Raw genomic sequence first — 16,933 nt, 5'->3', positions numbered from 1 at the left:
GGAAAAAAGAAAACCAATTTAGCTAAACACTTTGCACTGTTTTGCAGTAAAGAAGAATAACATATTCATGACCTCAGCGCTACTACAAAAGAACACTGCTGTGAAAGAAACAGAAAAAGGTACAGTTATTACAGTGTAATGGAACCAATATATGGGACTATTACATAGGCCACTTTATATGGTCTAGAAGTGAAGGAAATAGAGGGCATAACTATGGAAAAGCCTCTATTGTACATGAAATCCTGCCATGTATGTCACACTGCCCCCTAGCTTGTGGATGATCATGGAACTAGACTGGAAGAAAGTTTCTAGGACTTGTAGACTGTGCAGACAGGGTTGTATGAACCTCATTTAAACCCACTGTTCAGGCATATCATATAACTCTCAATTTACCATGTATACCATGCACCTCATTTGTGACCTATTTGTTTTTCCATGCATGTGGGATTTTGAAATATGCCTTGGCTCTAGTGTACAGATGTAAGAGCAAAATATGTTTTAAACCACCTTCCCCCTCAAAAATCTAGAAAGTCTTACGATGGAGTTAGAAGGCACTTCAAGGTCATCTAGTTCAACTGCATGCCCATGCAGGAAACCTCCTACTAGAGCTTCCCTAATAAGTGTCCACCCAGACTCTGCTCAAAATCCTTCAAATTATGGCAGTGCAGAAAACCATCAATTTAATTAGTAAAGGTAAAGGTACCCCTGCCCGTACGGGCCAGTCTTGACAGACTCTAGGGTTGTGTGCTCATCTCACTCTAGAGGCCGGGAGCCAGCGCTGTCCGCAGACACTTCCGGGTCACGTGGCCAGCGTGACAAAGCTGCTCTGGTGAACCGGCACCAGAGCAGCACACGGAAACGCCGTTTACCTTCCCGCTGGAAAGCAGTCCCTATTTATCTACTTGCACTTAAGAGTGCTTTCGAACTGCTAGGTGCGCAGGAGCTGGGACCGAACGACGGGAGCTCACCCCACCGTGGGGATTCGAACCGCCGACCATGCGATCGGCAAGTCCTAGGCGCTGAGGTTTTACCCACAGCGCCACCCACGTCCCTATCAATTTAATTACATTCTCCTCAAATAATCTTGGGGATTGTAGTTTACCCTTCACAGAGCTACAATGCCTAGAACTCTTAACAAACTACAGTTCCCATGATTCTTATCCAGAGTGGATGTGTGATTCAAATATATTGTACATGTATAGCCTCGTGATTCTGTGACCTAGCTTCAATGTTCCTAGTGTGAAAATATGACAGAAGTTCAGTTGGCATGACTATCATAATGAAGGATTAGTTTCTCCTTCATTCATTTGACTTTAAGAAACCCTTGTACAAGAAGGGTGTGCAACAAGAAATAACCATTTTTTTTAAAATCCCTGTTTCTCTCTGTTCTGCAAGGTCTTCCTTCAACAAATGTACAATGGGATGTTTTAAGGCCTGCCATCTTACAACCGCCGCAAGTTCCTTTGCACAAACCGGTAGAGAAGATTGAGATTGAAAATGTCCTGGAGGATAAACACGAATCAGACACTGAGGTAAAATATAGCACACATAGGAAGCCTTGTTCCATACATAATACCTTATGGAAGTGGGTTTTTATCACCCAGGTGTCTTGCAAAGAAGTACAAGGACTGGGTACTACTTCAGTATTGCAATACAGTGGTACCTCAGGTTGCATACGCTTCAGGTTACAGACTACACTAACCCAGAAATAGTACCTCGGGTTAAGAACTTTGCTTCAGGATGAGAACAGAAATCGCTCAGCGGTGGTGCGGCGGCGGCAGCGGGAGGCCCCATTAGCTAAAGTGGTGCTTCAGGTTAAGAACAGTTTCAGTTTCAGTTAAGAACGGACCTCCAGAACAAATTAAGTTCTTAACCCGAGGTACCACTGTACTCACACATTAGCCACATGAAGCCATGCTGCACCCCGTTAGGGCATGTGGTAGGCAAAGATCTGAAGTGGGAGCTGACGATACTCATGTAGCCCCTTTACTGAAGCTGGACCACAAAAGGGAGTAAAGTTGTGTCCTCCTCCTCTTTTTTTAAAGCATCTCCATGCCATTGTTTCTGATCCAGGTTGAGGACCACACACTGGCCCTTTGCAAAAGAAAAATGATGGGCAAACCGTGTGATGGATTCCGCATGTAGTTTGGCCTTGAGGCAGATCATAATAGACAGGCTCGTGCAGCAGATGCTGTTCTTAAAGGCACTCACACTGGCAGTGGGGGCAGATGACCAACCCAAGCCAAGTACCGTATTTTTCGCTCTATAAGACACACCAGACCACAAGACGCACCTAGTTTTGGGAGGAGGAAAACAAGAAAAAAAATATTCTGAATCTCAGAAGCCAGAACAGCAAGAGGGATCGCTGCGCAGTGAAAGCAGCAATCCCTCTTGCTGTTCTGGCTTCTGGGATAGCTGCGCAGCCTGCATTCACTCCATAAGATGCACACACATTTCCCCTTACTTTTTAGGAGGGAAAAAGTGAGTCTTACAGAGCAAAAAATACGGTATTTCCTGAGTTCCATTAAAATAAGGGGACCAGTTTGTATTCTGGTGTGAATGGCATTTTAAAGCTGTTCTGGCTAGCATTCCATCTATTTTTAATGCCCCTTGTAGTGAAGTTGGGAAATCTTAGCATGTTAAAGCTTTGGTTCATGTAGGCGTGAGGAATTGTGGGAGAGTAAAGCTGCGGATTTCTGGGAAACAGAGGTCTGGTCTCTTTAACTGCAGACTCCCTGTCTTTAAAAGTGAGAATCAAATTGCCTCCTGTCTTTGGGCAGGAAGAAGATGTTATCTGATTTGTAAATTCTGACAGTTGGGGAGCTGGGATGTGGAATGGGTGTGAAAAGGCTATCAGGCAATTTACAGCTCAAAAAGCCTGGTAGAAGTCTGGGACCGAAGGGAGTACCTTTTGATCTCAAGGTCCTTTGAGCATAAACAAAGTTCAGCTGTCTTGGTCTCCTGACAATCAGGAGTTATAGTCCCATCATACAGCCATTGGTATTTGGTAATTAACCAAAAGAAATGATTGGTCCCTAAACCCCTTCTCCACGTGGGATCCTCAAGGATAAAAGTTTGAGGAATTGAGATGCAAATTGCAGACCACCATGCCCTGGTGTTTTGCGCCTGAGGGCGCTTGACCAGCAAAGAAACATTGATGACTTGCCATGTTTTGAACTGTTACCTTGTGAGTATGTTTTAGTCAGTTATTGTGTGCAATGTTTTTATTTTTCTTGTTTGTAACCTTTTAAGAAACGTGCAAGCTTTTACTTACTGAGTGACTTTTTCAATAAATTTGGAAAAGGACTTTTGTGCCTTTTGCCAGAGAAGCTGAACTGGTGCCTGACCACTTGATACACACTACCTGTTGGATTTCTGTCTGCATCACGGTAAAGTGACACAGGGTCAGGCAACCTGGTAAATATCGAAGGGGGGTTCTCCTCCTTGGACTCCATTTGAGGGTTGACCCAGGAAAGGAGGTGGTGGCAGCAGCTTTATACCATTTGGCTTGCGACTTGCAACACCTCATGTCCTCTCCCTCTCCCTGTCGGGTCCTGCCAGAGTTTGGAGGACTGGTTAAGGGGGGTGGATAGTGATGGCAGATGAAGATGTTAGACTTTTTGGAGCTAGTTGACCTGACTTGAAGAATCCGCCATCAGAAAGAAGAGGAATATCAAGAAGATTGGAAGAAATTTAAAGACTATTTAGCCAAATATTGTAACTTACAATAAGTAAAAGTTACTTGAAAGTATCAAATGGGCCTAGGACTAGAGTAAGAATGCATTGTAAAATACTATGGATTTAGATAATTTTGAAAAGAGAAGAAGATTGAAAATTAAAGGTGTCAATTTGATTAGAAAGAGGATATTGGAGAGCTGTTAAAAAAAGTGATTCAATGAAACTCAGTAAGGAGGGATTCGAAGAAGTCAGTTAACAATGAAAATCAAATTAGGTCTTAAAGTATTAGGTGTTTACATGTTTGTTTTTGTTGCCTTTTTTAGTATTGTAATGTCTTTTATCTTTATTTGTGTGTTTTATTTGTTATAAACTTGGAACATTAATAAAAAAAATTGAAAAAGGGGGGTGGATAGTGGCCCGCAATCACGACACCCCTATGGTAGGGTAATTGAAGGTGCCACTCGCCATATCCAGCGACGGTGTACGCTTTCAGAAAACAAGAAAAGCCAAATTGGTTTAATTGTTTTTAGGTATCTGGAGACACCTGTTTGTGGGCAGATGACTCAGAAAGACCGCTTCCATCTCTTCATATTTCAGGCCTTCAAACAATAAGGTAAGCAAAGTGAAATATTTTGGGGTGGCGAATGGTTCTGGAAGAAACGAAACATTCACCCAAGTAGCCTAATTCTTCTTTTTAGGTATCTTTAATAATAAAGACCCCCTTTGCCAACGGACCCTGTCCATGATTGTCTGTGTACATTCCTGCCACACTCCCATATGCCCACATAATATCAGAAAGCAAAGTCCACACACAAAGAGCTATAAATGCATAGGCTGCCCACACCATCAGAAACCCCAAACTCACAGGGGTCCCGATAATAAGGAGAACCTACAGGTGTACAATTGCACTGTACACATGAAGACTCCCCTTTTCTGACGTTGCAGTGGTATGTGGGCATCCTGAGCAGAAATATTTGGGGGCAAGATTGGTGGTTCTGGCCCCAATGTGGCTTCCACATTGCATGGACCAAATGCATGGAACTCTGCCTCGTTCTGGATGCTACATGTTATGTGAGTCGTTGGCAAACTAGACATTAAGCAAAGAGGATGACCGGGATGACAAAGGGTTTTGGAAACCAAGTCCTATGAGGAGCAGTTGAAAGAGCTGAGTACATTTAGCCTGGAGAACAAAGTGATCAAGGGGAGATATGATCATTGCCTTCAATTATCTGGAAGGCTGTCATCGCAGGTGGCAGAGCAGATTTGTTCCCTTTTGCTCCAGATGGTGGGACTAGAACTCATGGGTGGAAACGGCAAGGAAGCAGATCTCTGCTGAACATTAGGAGAAACTGTGTAATGACAAGAACTGTTTGTCTTGGAAGGTGCTGTGCTGTATTTAAGCAGAGGCTGGATGTCCATCTGTCAGGGAAACTCTAGTTGTCAGAGTCCTGCGCTGAGCAAAGGGATTGGACTAGAGGACCTCAGAGGCTATCAGTCTATGGAGGGATCTCTTCTGAACAGCCCAGTTATCATTTCTCTGGCTTTAGAACATCTGGCTTTGAAACTTGGCCACTCTAGCTATTGCCCTAAAGAGGTGTCCTATAAAATCCAAATGGTTTCAATACGGTCTACTCAAAGTAGTCTGCATTTGTATTGGATTTGATATTTGTATTGATATCCATTTTAGAATTGAAATTGATTTTATATACGAACCTGTTGGTTTTAAAATTTGTTTTATATGTTATTTTTTCCTTATTTTTAAATTGTTTTCGTATTAGCCAAATGTTTTAATGGTTTTTATATATGCAATTGTTTTCCATCTGCTTTAAGCGCATTCAATAAATGGATGCCCCATCATAAGCAATTCATAAAATAAATAATAATTGTTGACACTAGGCTTTTCTGGCAGGACTCCAGGAAAACAAACACAGATACACATATATGTGAATCGGATTTACTTGTATTTTCTTTTTTTTTAAAGTTGATTAGGCTTCTTCTCCCCCTGACTCTTTCTTTTTCCTTTTCAAGCAACCAACTACCTGAAGGCAGAACTTTCTCAAGCAGTAGACATTCTGACTTTGTGTTTGGAGAAAATATAGTAGAAAGAGTTTTGGTATGTTTTAAAGATTTGTTTCTCATTCTGGGGAGGGAAAACCATGTAAAAAGACTGTATCCAACGTTCCAATACAGTAATTTATAAGTTCTGACTTTACTATAGATATCCCTTAATTTAGAACAGTTCAAAAAGCTCTCATAATTCTAGTTAAGGCAGGATACTATTCATGTTCTGTGCAAAGATTGATATAATGCTTGGCTTAGTACAGTGAACAAATCACACTTTAAAATCAGAGTAAAATGATACCCAATTCAATTTACATGGGCCAGAATCTTATGTATACCAAGGCTTCTTGTGGAGGAGAATTATCTGCTGGATTATTTTACTACTAAAATATTCCTGGAATATTTTACTACAGGATGTTTGCAAAAGTTGCACATTATCCTGCTTTATTAAAATCAGGATACTATCATACAAGTATAACCTGCTCCTTGTCTCATTGCATATTTTACAATGCCATTCATTTTTAAATTGTTAAAAATAAGTAAAATGTCAGCATCTGAAATGCTCCCAGTTGTAGTTCTGATTTTGTCACTTGCAATGCCTTCCTGTAATTTTCCTAGAGGCCAGCAAAATCCTCAGAGCTGCATTCTGAAAGTGGCAACAATGGGAAAAAATCCACGTCTCCTATAAGTTTTCATACCAGGTCTCCGCAGACAAGTAGGTATCTTTCTTACCAAATAAATAACATTAACTTGTTACCGTGCAGCTTTCATTTTGCGCTTCATGATATTGTGATTGCATGTGGTAATCCAAGAGAAAAGACCCACTTAATTATGAAGCGTAGCCAAAAACACATTTAAAAGCACGTGACTTTCCCCCAAAGAAACCTGGGAAATGTAGTTTAAGGGAACTGCAAATCATAGCACTGTGAGGTGAAAACTACAGTCCCCAGGTTTCTCTGGGTGAGGTCACGTGCTTCAAACACATGTGGGATGTGCTTCAAGTTTCTGGTGTGGATTTGCCCTCAGACTGTTCTGCTGTTCAACTCCAGCAGATGTCGGGATCCTATAGCCCTCCAGATGTTGATGAACTACAACTACATCCCTCGCCACTGGCCATGCTTCCTAGGGCTGATGTGTGTTTTCTTCAGCAACATCTAGAGTTGAGACCAGTGTTCTTTGCTCTAGCTGGTAGTGACTTTCCAATCCCTTACTGCTTGATCCTTTTCAGACTCTAGATGCTGGGTCTGAGCCTGTGTCCAACTACATACAAATCATGCTCTCTCTCTCAGAACTGAGTGGAAATTTCTCAGATGACATTTTTCTGAAAAAAATTCTGAAATTTCCCCCCCACCCTGAAAAAAAGCCACTCTTCAGGATTTTACTTGAATAGTCTCCAGCATTTTTGTCTGTGAGTTGGCTGCCATTCTTCAGCTCCTCAGAAGAATACTTTTTCTTCTTTGGCAATCACTCATAACCAAGTAAGATTGTCTTCCATAAACACAGTTTTAACATTGTGTCCGTAAGTGACTGTGGAGGCCAATTCTGGATCCACACATCCTTCCACAGTGGGGACACCGGTTTCCAGGCAGGAGTTGATCACGGTGTGGATTTGCCAAGCGTGCCTTCCTCTTAGCACGTTTCTCCCTTGCATCCTGAGTTTGAGTGTCTTCAAACCCCATGACACTTTTGGTAAAGGCTGTTCTCCAGTTGGAGTGCTTGCAGGCAAGAGCCAGTGTGGTGTGGTGGTTAAGAGCGGTGGACTCATAATCTGGTGAACCGGGTTCGCGTCTCCACTCCTCCACATGTAGCTGCTGGGTGACCTAGGGCTAGTCACACTTCTCTGAAGTCTCTCAGCCTCACTCACCTCACAGAGTGTTTGTTGTGGGGGAGGAAGGGAAAAGGAGATTGTTAGCTGCTTTGAGACTCCTTAGGGTAGTGATAAAGCGGGATATCAAATCCAAACTCTTTTCCCCAATTGTTGGTGTTTATACTACATTTTTTAGATTTGCCTTGAGACAGTCTTTAAACCTCTTTTGTTGACCACCAGCATTACACTTTCCATTTTTAAGTTCGGAATAGAGTAGTTGCTTTGGAAGACGATAATCAGGCATCCAGGAACAACATATTATTATTATTATTATTATTATTATTATTATTATTATTTATTACAATTAGAATTGCGCTTGGAAACGTACTGGGAGCCACTGTAGATCTTTTAGGATTGGTATTATATGGTCCTGGCAGCTGCTTCCAGTCACCAGTCTAGCAGCCGCATTCTGGATTGATTGTAGTTTCCAAGTCACCTTGAAAGGTAACCCCACATAGAGCCCATTGAAGTAGTCCAAGCACGAGATAACCAGAGCTTGTACTGCTCTGGTGGGACAGTGCTCAGGCAGGTAGGGTCTCAGCCAGCGTACTAGATGGAGGTGGAGAATTCAAAATGGTGGCCAGGCTGCCAATAAAACTGCAATGTTTTCCTTTCATAGAAACCTGAGGGTTTTCCATTATTCTCCTTTCTCTATAGCACCATTTTTTGCCAAGGATACAACACTAGTTGAATCAGCTGCTGCTTATGTATCTAGCAAACCGACACAAAGATATTTATTGGATAAAGTTGAAGTTACTACAGGAGAAGAAACAGAGCACAATGTCTTACAGGTATATCTTTTCCTAAAATATTTATTGGTGGGGAATTTCTGTTATATTTGAAAAACAGGCCATGGCCGGGTCTGCACATAACACAAACCATGGTTTGTTAAAACAAACCGTGAGGTACCCAATAGTTGTCTGACAGGTGATAAAATAACCCACAGGTTGTTTCTCCGACATTTGTTCTATTTTTCTTTTCAAGTTTTGTGAATAAGCTATAGTAATCCATTTAATTGCCATTTCTTTTTAAAAAACAAACAAACATTTTTATTTAATAGTAAGAATATAAATGACACAGAAGTTTTAGTTTTTTTAAAAAATATATGTGTATGTCCGAATTGACCATTTTATCAAATTTTCCCATTTTAGATCAACTGCAGGCTCTTTTTATTTAATAAAGCATCATCATCCTGGACTGAAAGAGGCAGTGGCTCTCTGAGACTTAATGATACATCCAGCAATCAGTGTGGAATGCTGCAGTCAAGACTGAGTAAGAATTAATTTCACCATTAAGTCCAGCTTCCCCATAGGCAATTATCAATGTGAAAAATGTGCAAAGACGAGCAAATTGTATTTACAGCTATAACATATTGCCAAAGGATTTAGAATATAAACATCACAATCCAGCAGACATTTTATTTGTTTAAATTGGGGGTCAAATTAGGGGTCAATTAATCAAATGAACTCCTATTCAGTAATTGATTTATTAATTGTTCACACTATGTCTTGGGAAGCTTGCATACATCATGGTTTATATATGATTCAGCTGCAGTATTTTTTATTATTTTTTCCAAATAGGTAAATAAACACATGCAAGAAACCTACACATACACAAGACAAAAGGCACTCCTTGTGCACAGTGCAAACATTAAAACATTAAACACTGACACATTCAATTACATCTGCAAAAGTTATGAATATGTTCATATTGGCAAAATACATTCATTTAAAAATCCTAACTTTTATAAATTTTACAACTTTATTAATGCAGTATCCAAGTCATTTGTTTGAAATTCATTTCTAATACATTATTGAATCACATATATTACAAATGAATTGCGTATAAACAACTTGGATACTCCATTGACAAAACTATAACATTTATAAAGGGTAGATTTTAAAAAATAAATAAATGAATGTATTGTGCAGATAGGAACATATTCATCAATTTTGTGTACTTCCTCTTTTAGAGAGAGTCATTTGCAGACATAAAGTTTGGTTTATAGTACACCATCATGTATTCAGACAGGCTATGGAGATATTCAAAACATTGAACATTCTCAAGAAATGGGAGTGTTTGTCACAAATGGTGAGTAGTTGAGTTAGACGATTTAGGAATAGTGGATAACTGAGTTTATTTATTCTACTACATTGCATTCCCAGACATCAGATGGGGTGGGGAGATGGGGAATTCCAAACTTCTCATGGTTTTAAAAGCCAGGGTAGCAGGATGCTGGACTCGTTGAGCCATTTGCCTGATCTAGCAGACTCTTCTTATGTTCTTAAGTTTCAGAAGTTGAGTAACTTGAGTTTTGCAGTGCTACTGGACGAAATCTCCCCCATTAAGAAAAGGGGATTTAAATATTATCTGCCTTTCTTTCTAATGTTCCTTTTCTCCTGTTTATAGTAATGCGAAATCAAGGGAGCATGAGGCTCATTCTTAACACCAGACTCTGGACTCAGATGGTCATAGAAAGAGCAAACCGGAAGAGTCTGTGCATCACGGCTACAGATTTGGAGGACTCTTGTGTCAAGGTGTTTCTAATACAGGTAGAGCCAACCAGGAGCTGCTGCAGCAAAAATTCCTGAACCTCCCTGCCTCCACCTTCTGCCCTGGCCAGAACAAGCATCAATGTTTGGGATGCAGTGGTTGATTTGCTACTCTGCTTCACTGTTCTCTGGCCAGTGGTGTAGTTAGACGCTCGGGTGCCCGGTGCGGCGTGAGCGTGCTGCAGCCAGGGCGGGGCGAGCTGCCCATGGGGACAGGGCACACTGCGTGGAGCCTCTCCGCTGCCTCCCCCTCAGCTGGAGCTGGAGCCTGCAGGCGCCCAAGCCGCCACGTCACTTCCAGGAGAGACACGTGGCTTGGGCACACTGCAGGCCCCGCAGTAAGTGCCGGCCCTCGTGGTGGGGTGCCCAGTGCCAGCCACGTTTTGTTACGTTTGTTGACTGAACTAAAAGAGAGCCAGTGTGGTGTAGTGGTTAAGAGCAGTAGTCTCGTAATCTGGGGAACCGGGTTCGCGTCTCCGCTCCTCCACATGCAGCTGCTGGGTGACCTTGGGCCAGTCACACTTCTTTGAAGTCTCTCAGCCCCACTCACCTCACAGAGTGTTTGTTGTGGGGAAGGAAGGGAAAGGAGAATGTTAGCCGCTTTGAGACTCCTTAAAGGGAGTGAAAGGTGGGATATCAAATCCAAACTCTTCTTCTTCTTCTCTTCTAAAAAGTTTTGTGAGCCCAATTTTTTTTAAAAAAAACCCTAATATTTTTGTCACTTTGTCACCCCACCCCCTCAGTGATGACACCCGGGGCGGCCCGCACCCCCCTTCCTCTACCACTGTCCCTGGCCAGATTGTTTTGCTACCCCCTCAGCTGAGACCTTTCTGTTTGCTTAGCTTTAAAATTTTAATTGCTTCACACTTCTGTTTGCATATTTATTGTCTGTAGTTTCATTGCTTTTTGATGACTTGTATCCAAGGTGCCGGGACGCGGGTGGCGCTGTGGGTTAAACCACAGAGCCTAGGACTTGCCGATCAGAAGGTCGGCGGTTCGAATCCCCGCGACGGGATGAGCTCGGTCCCTGCTCCTGCCAACCTAGCATTTCGAAAGCACGTCAAAGTGCAAGTAGATAAATAGGTAACCCTCCGGCGGGAAGGTAAACGGCGTTTCTGTGCGCTGCTCTGGTTTCACCAGAAGAAGCTTAGTCATGCTGGCCACATGACCCGGAAGCTGTCTGTGGACAAACACCAGTTCCCTTGGCCTGTAGAGCGAGATGAGCGCCGCAACCCCAGAGTCGGTCACGACTGGACCTAATGGTCAGGGGTCCCTTTACCTTTATCCAAGGTGCCGGTTCCCCAGCACTGCCTACTGCTGCCCCCTACAACAGGGATGCAGAACACTTGACCCTCCAGATGTTGGGGTGTAACTATTATCAGCGCCAGTCAGCAGGGCCAATGGTCAAGAAGATAATAGGAGTTGTCCTCTTATCTGGAGGGCGATATCAGGAGGACAACATGTTCCCCATCCATGCCTAAACCTTGTTTTATTGTATTCCAGAAGAGTCTTAGTGAAAACTTACATAGGATGTTTTAACTGTTGCCCCGTTTTTTGCCATGGACTAGCTGGATGCAGAGGTGTGGTGGGAGGCTCCAGCTGGGGAACCCCCCAAGGAAATCCCCAGGGGAAGAAAGGTTCAGAGCCAGGGGATTGGTGGTGAGATGATGATGAGTGGTCAGAGGGAGAAGAGGGAGTAGACTACGGGGAGGATGAGATGTTGGAAGCTGAAGAGGTAACAAGCGTCAGTGAGCAGGAAGAGGCTGTGGCAGAGAGCAGCCCAGACTCGGAGGCAGAAGAGGAGGCAGGAGAGGAGAGGGGCTAGGCGACAGAAGTGAGGCAGGCTGCTGAAGAATCTAGGGAGTCTCCCCCTCCTGATGTGATCAGCTCCTCTCCCCGTTGGTCTCCTAGAACAAGCAGAGGAATGAAGAGGGTAAAGCAATGAGAGGCAAGACGCCAGAACATTAGGTTGCTAGGGAAGGAACCTTAGAGAGCCTTAGAGAGCAGTGGGAAGGCGAGACCTTCAATCCTCACAACTGCTACATTGGGGCAAGACCTACTGGGAAGAGTTGCTGTGATCGCTAGGCCTGCAATGTTTTGGTTTCTTTGAATAATGAGTTAACTTCATTGACACCAGTGATTTTGATTGCTGACCTACTCCCGACTCCGACGCCTGACAATTCTACTATGTAAAACCACACTGAGCATTTGAAGGCAGTGCATAAATAACATAGAATCACAGAATTGCTCAGTTGGAAGGGACACCTGTCACTCCAGTTCTTTTCAGTAACTTTGGAATCTCTTTGGTGTGCTCAGTTTTTCACTGGTCAACTGGAAAACAGTACCTAATAGACCTATTTGTCTTGTGCATTACACAGGCAAGCTCCAAGGATGCAGCTTCTCTATACGCAGCAATCCACCACCGCCTTGTTGCAATGAGGAGCTTTGCTGATCAGGAATGTGATGTAAACCACGTGGAGCAGGAGCCAGATATTCAACCACTGAATTATGACAGTGATGAGGACGAGAATGAAAAAATAACTCAAGTGAGCAACAACAAATCAGGTGAGCAAAGCTCTCTGCAGGACCAGACAAAGGCTGTATTTTTCATAACCATTATCCTAAGCCATCTACATAAAAAATAATGGGGGCTGGCTTTGCTGCAAAGTGAGAAGTAGCTCTGCTGCTGTTCACATTCCTTTCCCAGACCCACAACTTGGTGGGATGTGCATTGCCGTAGGAAAAGGGGGTTATACACACCCCAATATTTTCTTTAAAAAAAAAAAATAGAGGCACAATGAGGCGGTAGAACAGATTGCACTGCCTTCATCACGACTTTGTGAAAACAGAAAACGATAAATGCATCCGGTATTTTAAGTCGTTGTGCTATATTGTATTCTTGTTTTGGATCGGAAGCTATTTGGAGTAATATTTTACTAGAAAAATGGGGAATGAATATTAAATCACCCTCTAGGAGTGGAGTGGGAAGATCAATACAAGATAAAATGAGTCATATTAATTTAAAATCATATGCTTCACAAGATAAAATGAGTCATATTAATTTAAAATCATATGCTTCACTCCTTACAAGGGGTTAAATCTCATTGAACCATAGCAGGATTTACTTCTGAGCAAACATGGTTAGGATTTTGCTGCCTATCAAAATAAGGACTGTAATAATAAGCAGCTACCGCACTCCTGAAAGTTTCCTGCTTCTGAAAAAAATAGGGTGAGTGGGAGATATTCTGAAGCAACTGCTTTTCAAAGTAAAAATTAAAAAGGGTTGACTACTTATTGAGCGTTCATTCTTGCTTGTGGTTATACTGAAGGAAATGTTGTCCCATATTTTCTGGTGCATTTCCCCATCAATTTAATTACTGTGAAAAATCTGGTTTTGGAGGAGGAGCTCCAATCCGTTTTAATTGTGCAACCTGAATTTGCTGGTATGTGATAGAATCTTAGCTTCAATATTACAGTGGTGCCTCGCAAGACGAAATTAATTCGTTCTGCGAGTTTTGTCATCTTGCGAAATTTTTCGTCTTGCGAAGCACGGTGTCGGGAAAGTTTTGGAAAAGCTTCAAAAATCACCAAAGTCTTTAAAAACCTCAAAAAAGGCTACCACACCGCGTTCTATGAGTTGCTGCTCGAAGTCAAGTCGCAACTGTATTAACGGTGTTAAGAAAAAGGAAACAAACTTGCAAGACGTTTTTGTCTTGCGAAGCAAGCCCATAGGGAAAATCGTCTTGCGAAGCAGCTCAAAAAACAAAAAACCCTTTCGTCTAGCGAGTTTTTTGTCTTGCGAGGCATTCGTCTTGCGAGGTACCACTGTACTCTTTTCCTTAGAGAAGTCACTAGAAATTGTGGACCTTTGCCACCAGAGGGCATATTGTTCCTCACGTCTCTGCCTGGCTGGCTCCTACCTGTGGCGGCTTTGCATAGGCCACTGTCGAAGGTTTCCAACCACCTGCCATTTCCTTTCCTTGAGTGAACATTCCACCTGTCCTTGACCTTAAGCTCTCTTTTTAGTCAAATTCATAGCCCACCTTTCTGATCTGCCTCTACCCTGAACTCCTTTTCCGTCATCACTTCCTGCTTCCTGCTTGGATAGACTATCTGAGGGTGACTCCTTCATAGCTGTCAACATTTCCCCTTTTTAAAGGGAAATTCCCTTATTCCGAATAGGATTCCTCGCAAGAAAAGGGAAAAGTTGACAGCTATGGACTCCTTTCAACTCTGCCTCTGGTTCTTGCTCTTATTGGTTCCTGAAAGGAAAACAAACCACCATGTCCTCAGGTCCTTTCATGGAGAAGTAGGGATGGAAGGATCTGTCCATTTATGTTCTCTCTGTTTCTAATTTTTCCACTCTTAAATTCACTTCTTCACATTTCTGCAGCCATTTGCCATTTTTAACTCCTCTTGGAAATTCTTCAACATTTTAGTGTCAATTTCTCCTGACAAAGACACTTTTGTATGCAGATTTGACTATTATACACATTTTTGCAAGCATTCCCATGAGGGCACATAACTCAGTGGTACGGCATCTGCGTTGCATGCAGAAGGTCCCAGGTCCAATCCCTCACATATCCATGCAGGGCTAAGACTCATTGCCTGAAACTCTGCGGAGCTTCTTCCCAGGCAGTGTTGGACAATACTGAGCCATGCTGGCCCATTATCTGACTCTGAACACAACAACTTCCTATGTTCCTAAGATAAAACCTAGTTTTTGTCAACATAAATAGTGTCTGCTGAATGGTTACCATGACTGGATGGTCTTCATAGTTCTCTGGGTGCAGCTAGATGTTACATCAGACATGTGGCTACCACCAAATGTAGCAACTCCTCCTTCACTTTTCCATGTAATGCCTAGCAATACAAAATTTGTGACTTTCCTCCTCATTCTTCCATTTCATTGACTGCTGCTGCTCTGAGGGGGCTGAGAATTTCAGAGCACGTAATAATGCAGGTTTTGTATTGCTAAGTGTTACCAGAAGTGTGCTGGTTTCAGTAGCTGCTACACATCTGTTGTACTGCACAGTGTTGACCTCACTGGTGCCACTCCCATTAATTTCATTCTGGTCCTCTTCCTATGTTTCTTTTTGGCATCTATTCTGTTCAGCTTGTGAGGCATGTGCTTACGCTCAAGCCATAATCTCGCACCGTGTCTCTGGGGATTTGCACCCAAAATGGTCCTAACATGCATTATTGTTGTGGGGCAATTTCCATTGGGTCTGATCCCCAAACACACCTGCAGTTCCTCAAAAGAGGAAGCAATGTGGGTCAAACGAATGATGTAGTTTTTGATACTGATGTGGGAAAGAAGCACATTATTTAAATGACTTGTGAGCAGTAGCTAAGAAACTGGGGGACAAGTCAGGAAGTCCTTGTTTTGAAACTCATCTGTTCCATGAATTAACTAGGCTGCTCTCTCCTAATCTGCAGTATGGGGACAATAAGACTGACAGAGTTCGGGAAGGATTTCAACAAGATGATGCGTGTAAATGATTTGAACACTTGAAAGCACTAAACAGATGTTAAGTAGAAGTAGTAGCCAGTGGCAGAGTGCATGCTTAGCTGAATCTGTGACCTCTCCAGTTAGAGGGGTCCTTGGTATCAGGATAGGGAAAGACCACTCAGTATAAAAGGACAGCAAAAGACCATTTCATGCAACCACAACATGGTGGTGCTCATGCTACAACAGGAGACAATATAAAAATGTGTGCTAGAGCAGAGAACTGAGTAGGTGAAAAAAATGGAAGAGGAACTGACTATATCCAAAGTTCCTGTCTACTGCATACTGATTTTATGCTATTTTCTGAAGGAAAAATGCATGTCTTATGGACCCTCTCTTTGAAGTAAGCCCTATTGATTACAGTGGGACTTATTTCCAAGTAAACATGCATAGGAGTGTGCTGAACCATTGCTTTTGTAAGGAGGGCACAAAAAGACCTGCGATAAACCTGAAGAACCAAGCGTTTTTATTTTTAAACTGTGACTATGGTATACTATATACAGCTCACTCTGCCCACCAAACAGCAGCCGCTTCAGTCAGCATTCATGCAGAACCTCTCCCCTTCAACTTGTCTGTGTGACTTCCCAGAGGGAGATAATAAAAGGCTGGAATTTATTTGCGAGTTGAAGGTACTCTCCAATCTATGTGCCGACTTGCAAGTTAAACAATCATGTTGACAAGCGAAGGCCTCTGACACAGATTTGGGAAAAACAGCTAAGGGTCAGTGGCCAGTGATGATAACTGAGGCCACAATCCTTGAGGGACATCCAAACTGTGGTACATACAGTGTTCTTTTCACTGTGATGGACTTCGCAGTGAGGGGGTGTGTGTGTGTGTGTGTGGTGCATGAGAAAAAATGAGTGAAGTTATATAAACCCTTACAATTCCCTGCAGCCAGTGAGTCCAAATTCCTCTTCCATCCAGGTCCCAGAGATTGCTGACAACCCAGGCCCCATCTGTTATCAAGCAACCTTGGCAGGTCCTCTGACGGCCCCTGCTTTATTTTATTTATCCTGACTATGTCCACCTCAGTCTGCTTATCTTTCATGCCAGCTGATCCTGTTGTAATACTATCAAGGTACGCAGCCCAACCTTTGCTGAGATTTCACTCCAAACACCATTTGCAAAATGTTTCCTGCTGCTCTAAAGTTGCCAGCTTTTGTTATGTTCTGTGTTTTCAGTAGATGCATGGCAGGTAGACATCAGTGGGTGCAGTTTTTCCCATTAATGCATCTCAATGCCAGAAAAAAAGGCTCACTTGGTGAT

The 16,933-nt window shown here is 42.7% G+C and overlaps 1 protein-coding gene across 7 annotated transcripts in view; it reads left to right on the top strand.

Moving 5' to 3' along the window:
• RANBP3L (RAN binding protein 3 like) overlaps window positions 1–16,933 on the top strand; it is a 51,050-nt gene that overhangs the window by 22,764 nt on the left and 11,353 nt on the right. For 6 of the 7 annotated variants that reach the window (XR_013977612.1, XM_080973520.1, XM_080973521.1 and 3 more), the window contains 9 exons: window positions 48–119; window positions 1,396–1,532; window positions 4,209–4,291; window positions 5,707–5,791; window positions 6,358–6,454; window positions 8,264–8,397; window positions 8,758–8,878; window positions 10,016–10,158; window positions 12,537–12,723. Coding sequence is in view for 5 of the 7 variants with exons in the window: in XM_080973520.1 (XP_080829646.1) it covers window positions 48–119; window positions 1,396–1,532; window positions 4,209–4,291; window positions 5,707–5,791; window positions 6,358–6,454; window positions 8,264–8,397; window positions 8,758–8,878; window positions 10,016–10,158; window positions 12,537–12,723 (1,059 nt within the window). In the remaining 2 variants the exon portion in view is untranslated. Of the gene's footprint in view, window positions 1–47; window positions 120–1,395; window positions 1,533–4,208; window positions 4,292–5,706; window positions 5,792–6,357; window positions 6,455–8,263; window positions 8,398–8,757; window positions 8,879–10,015; window positions 10,159–12,536; window positions 12,724–16,591; window positions 16,746–16,933 lie in introns of all 7 variants that reach the window. The other variant, XR_013977613.1, reaches the window with a different exon arrangement.

This window comes from Podarcis pityusensis, assembly GCF_964106645.2.
Source record: "Podarcis pityusensis genome assembly, chromosome: 11".
Classification (NCBI taxonomy): Eukaryota; Metazoa; Chordata; class Lepidosauria; order Squamata; family Lacertidae; genus Podarcis; species Podarcis pityusensis.
The sequence above is the reverse complement of the archived record's forward strand: the minus strand, read 5'-3'. Positions and strand labels throughout refer to the sequence as shown.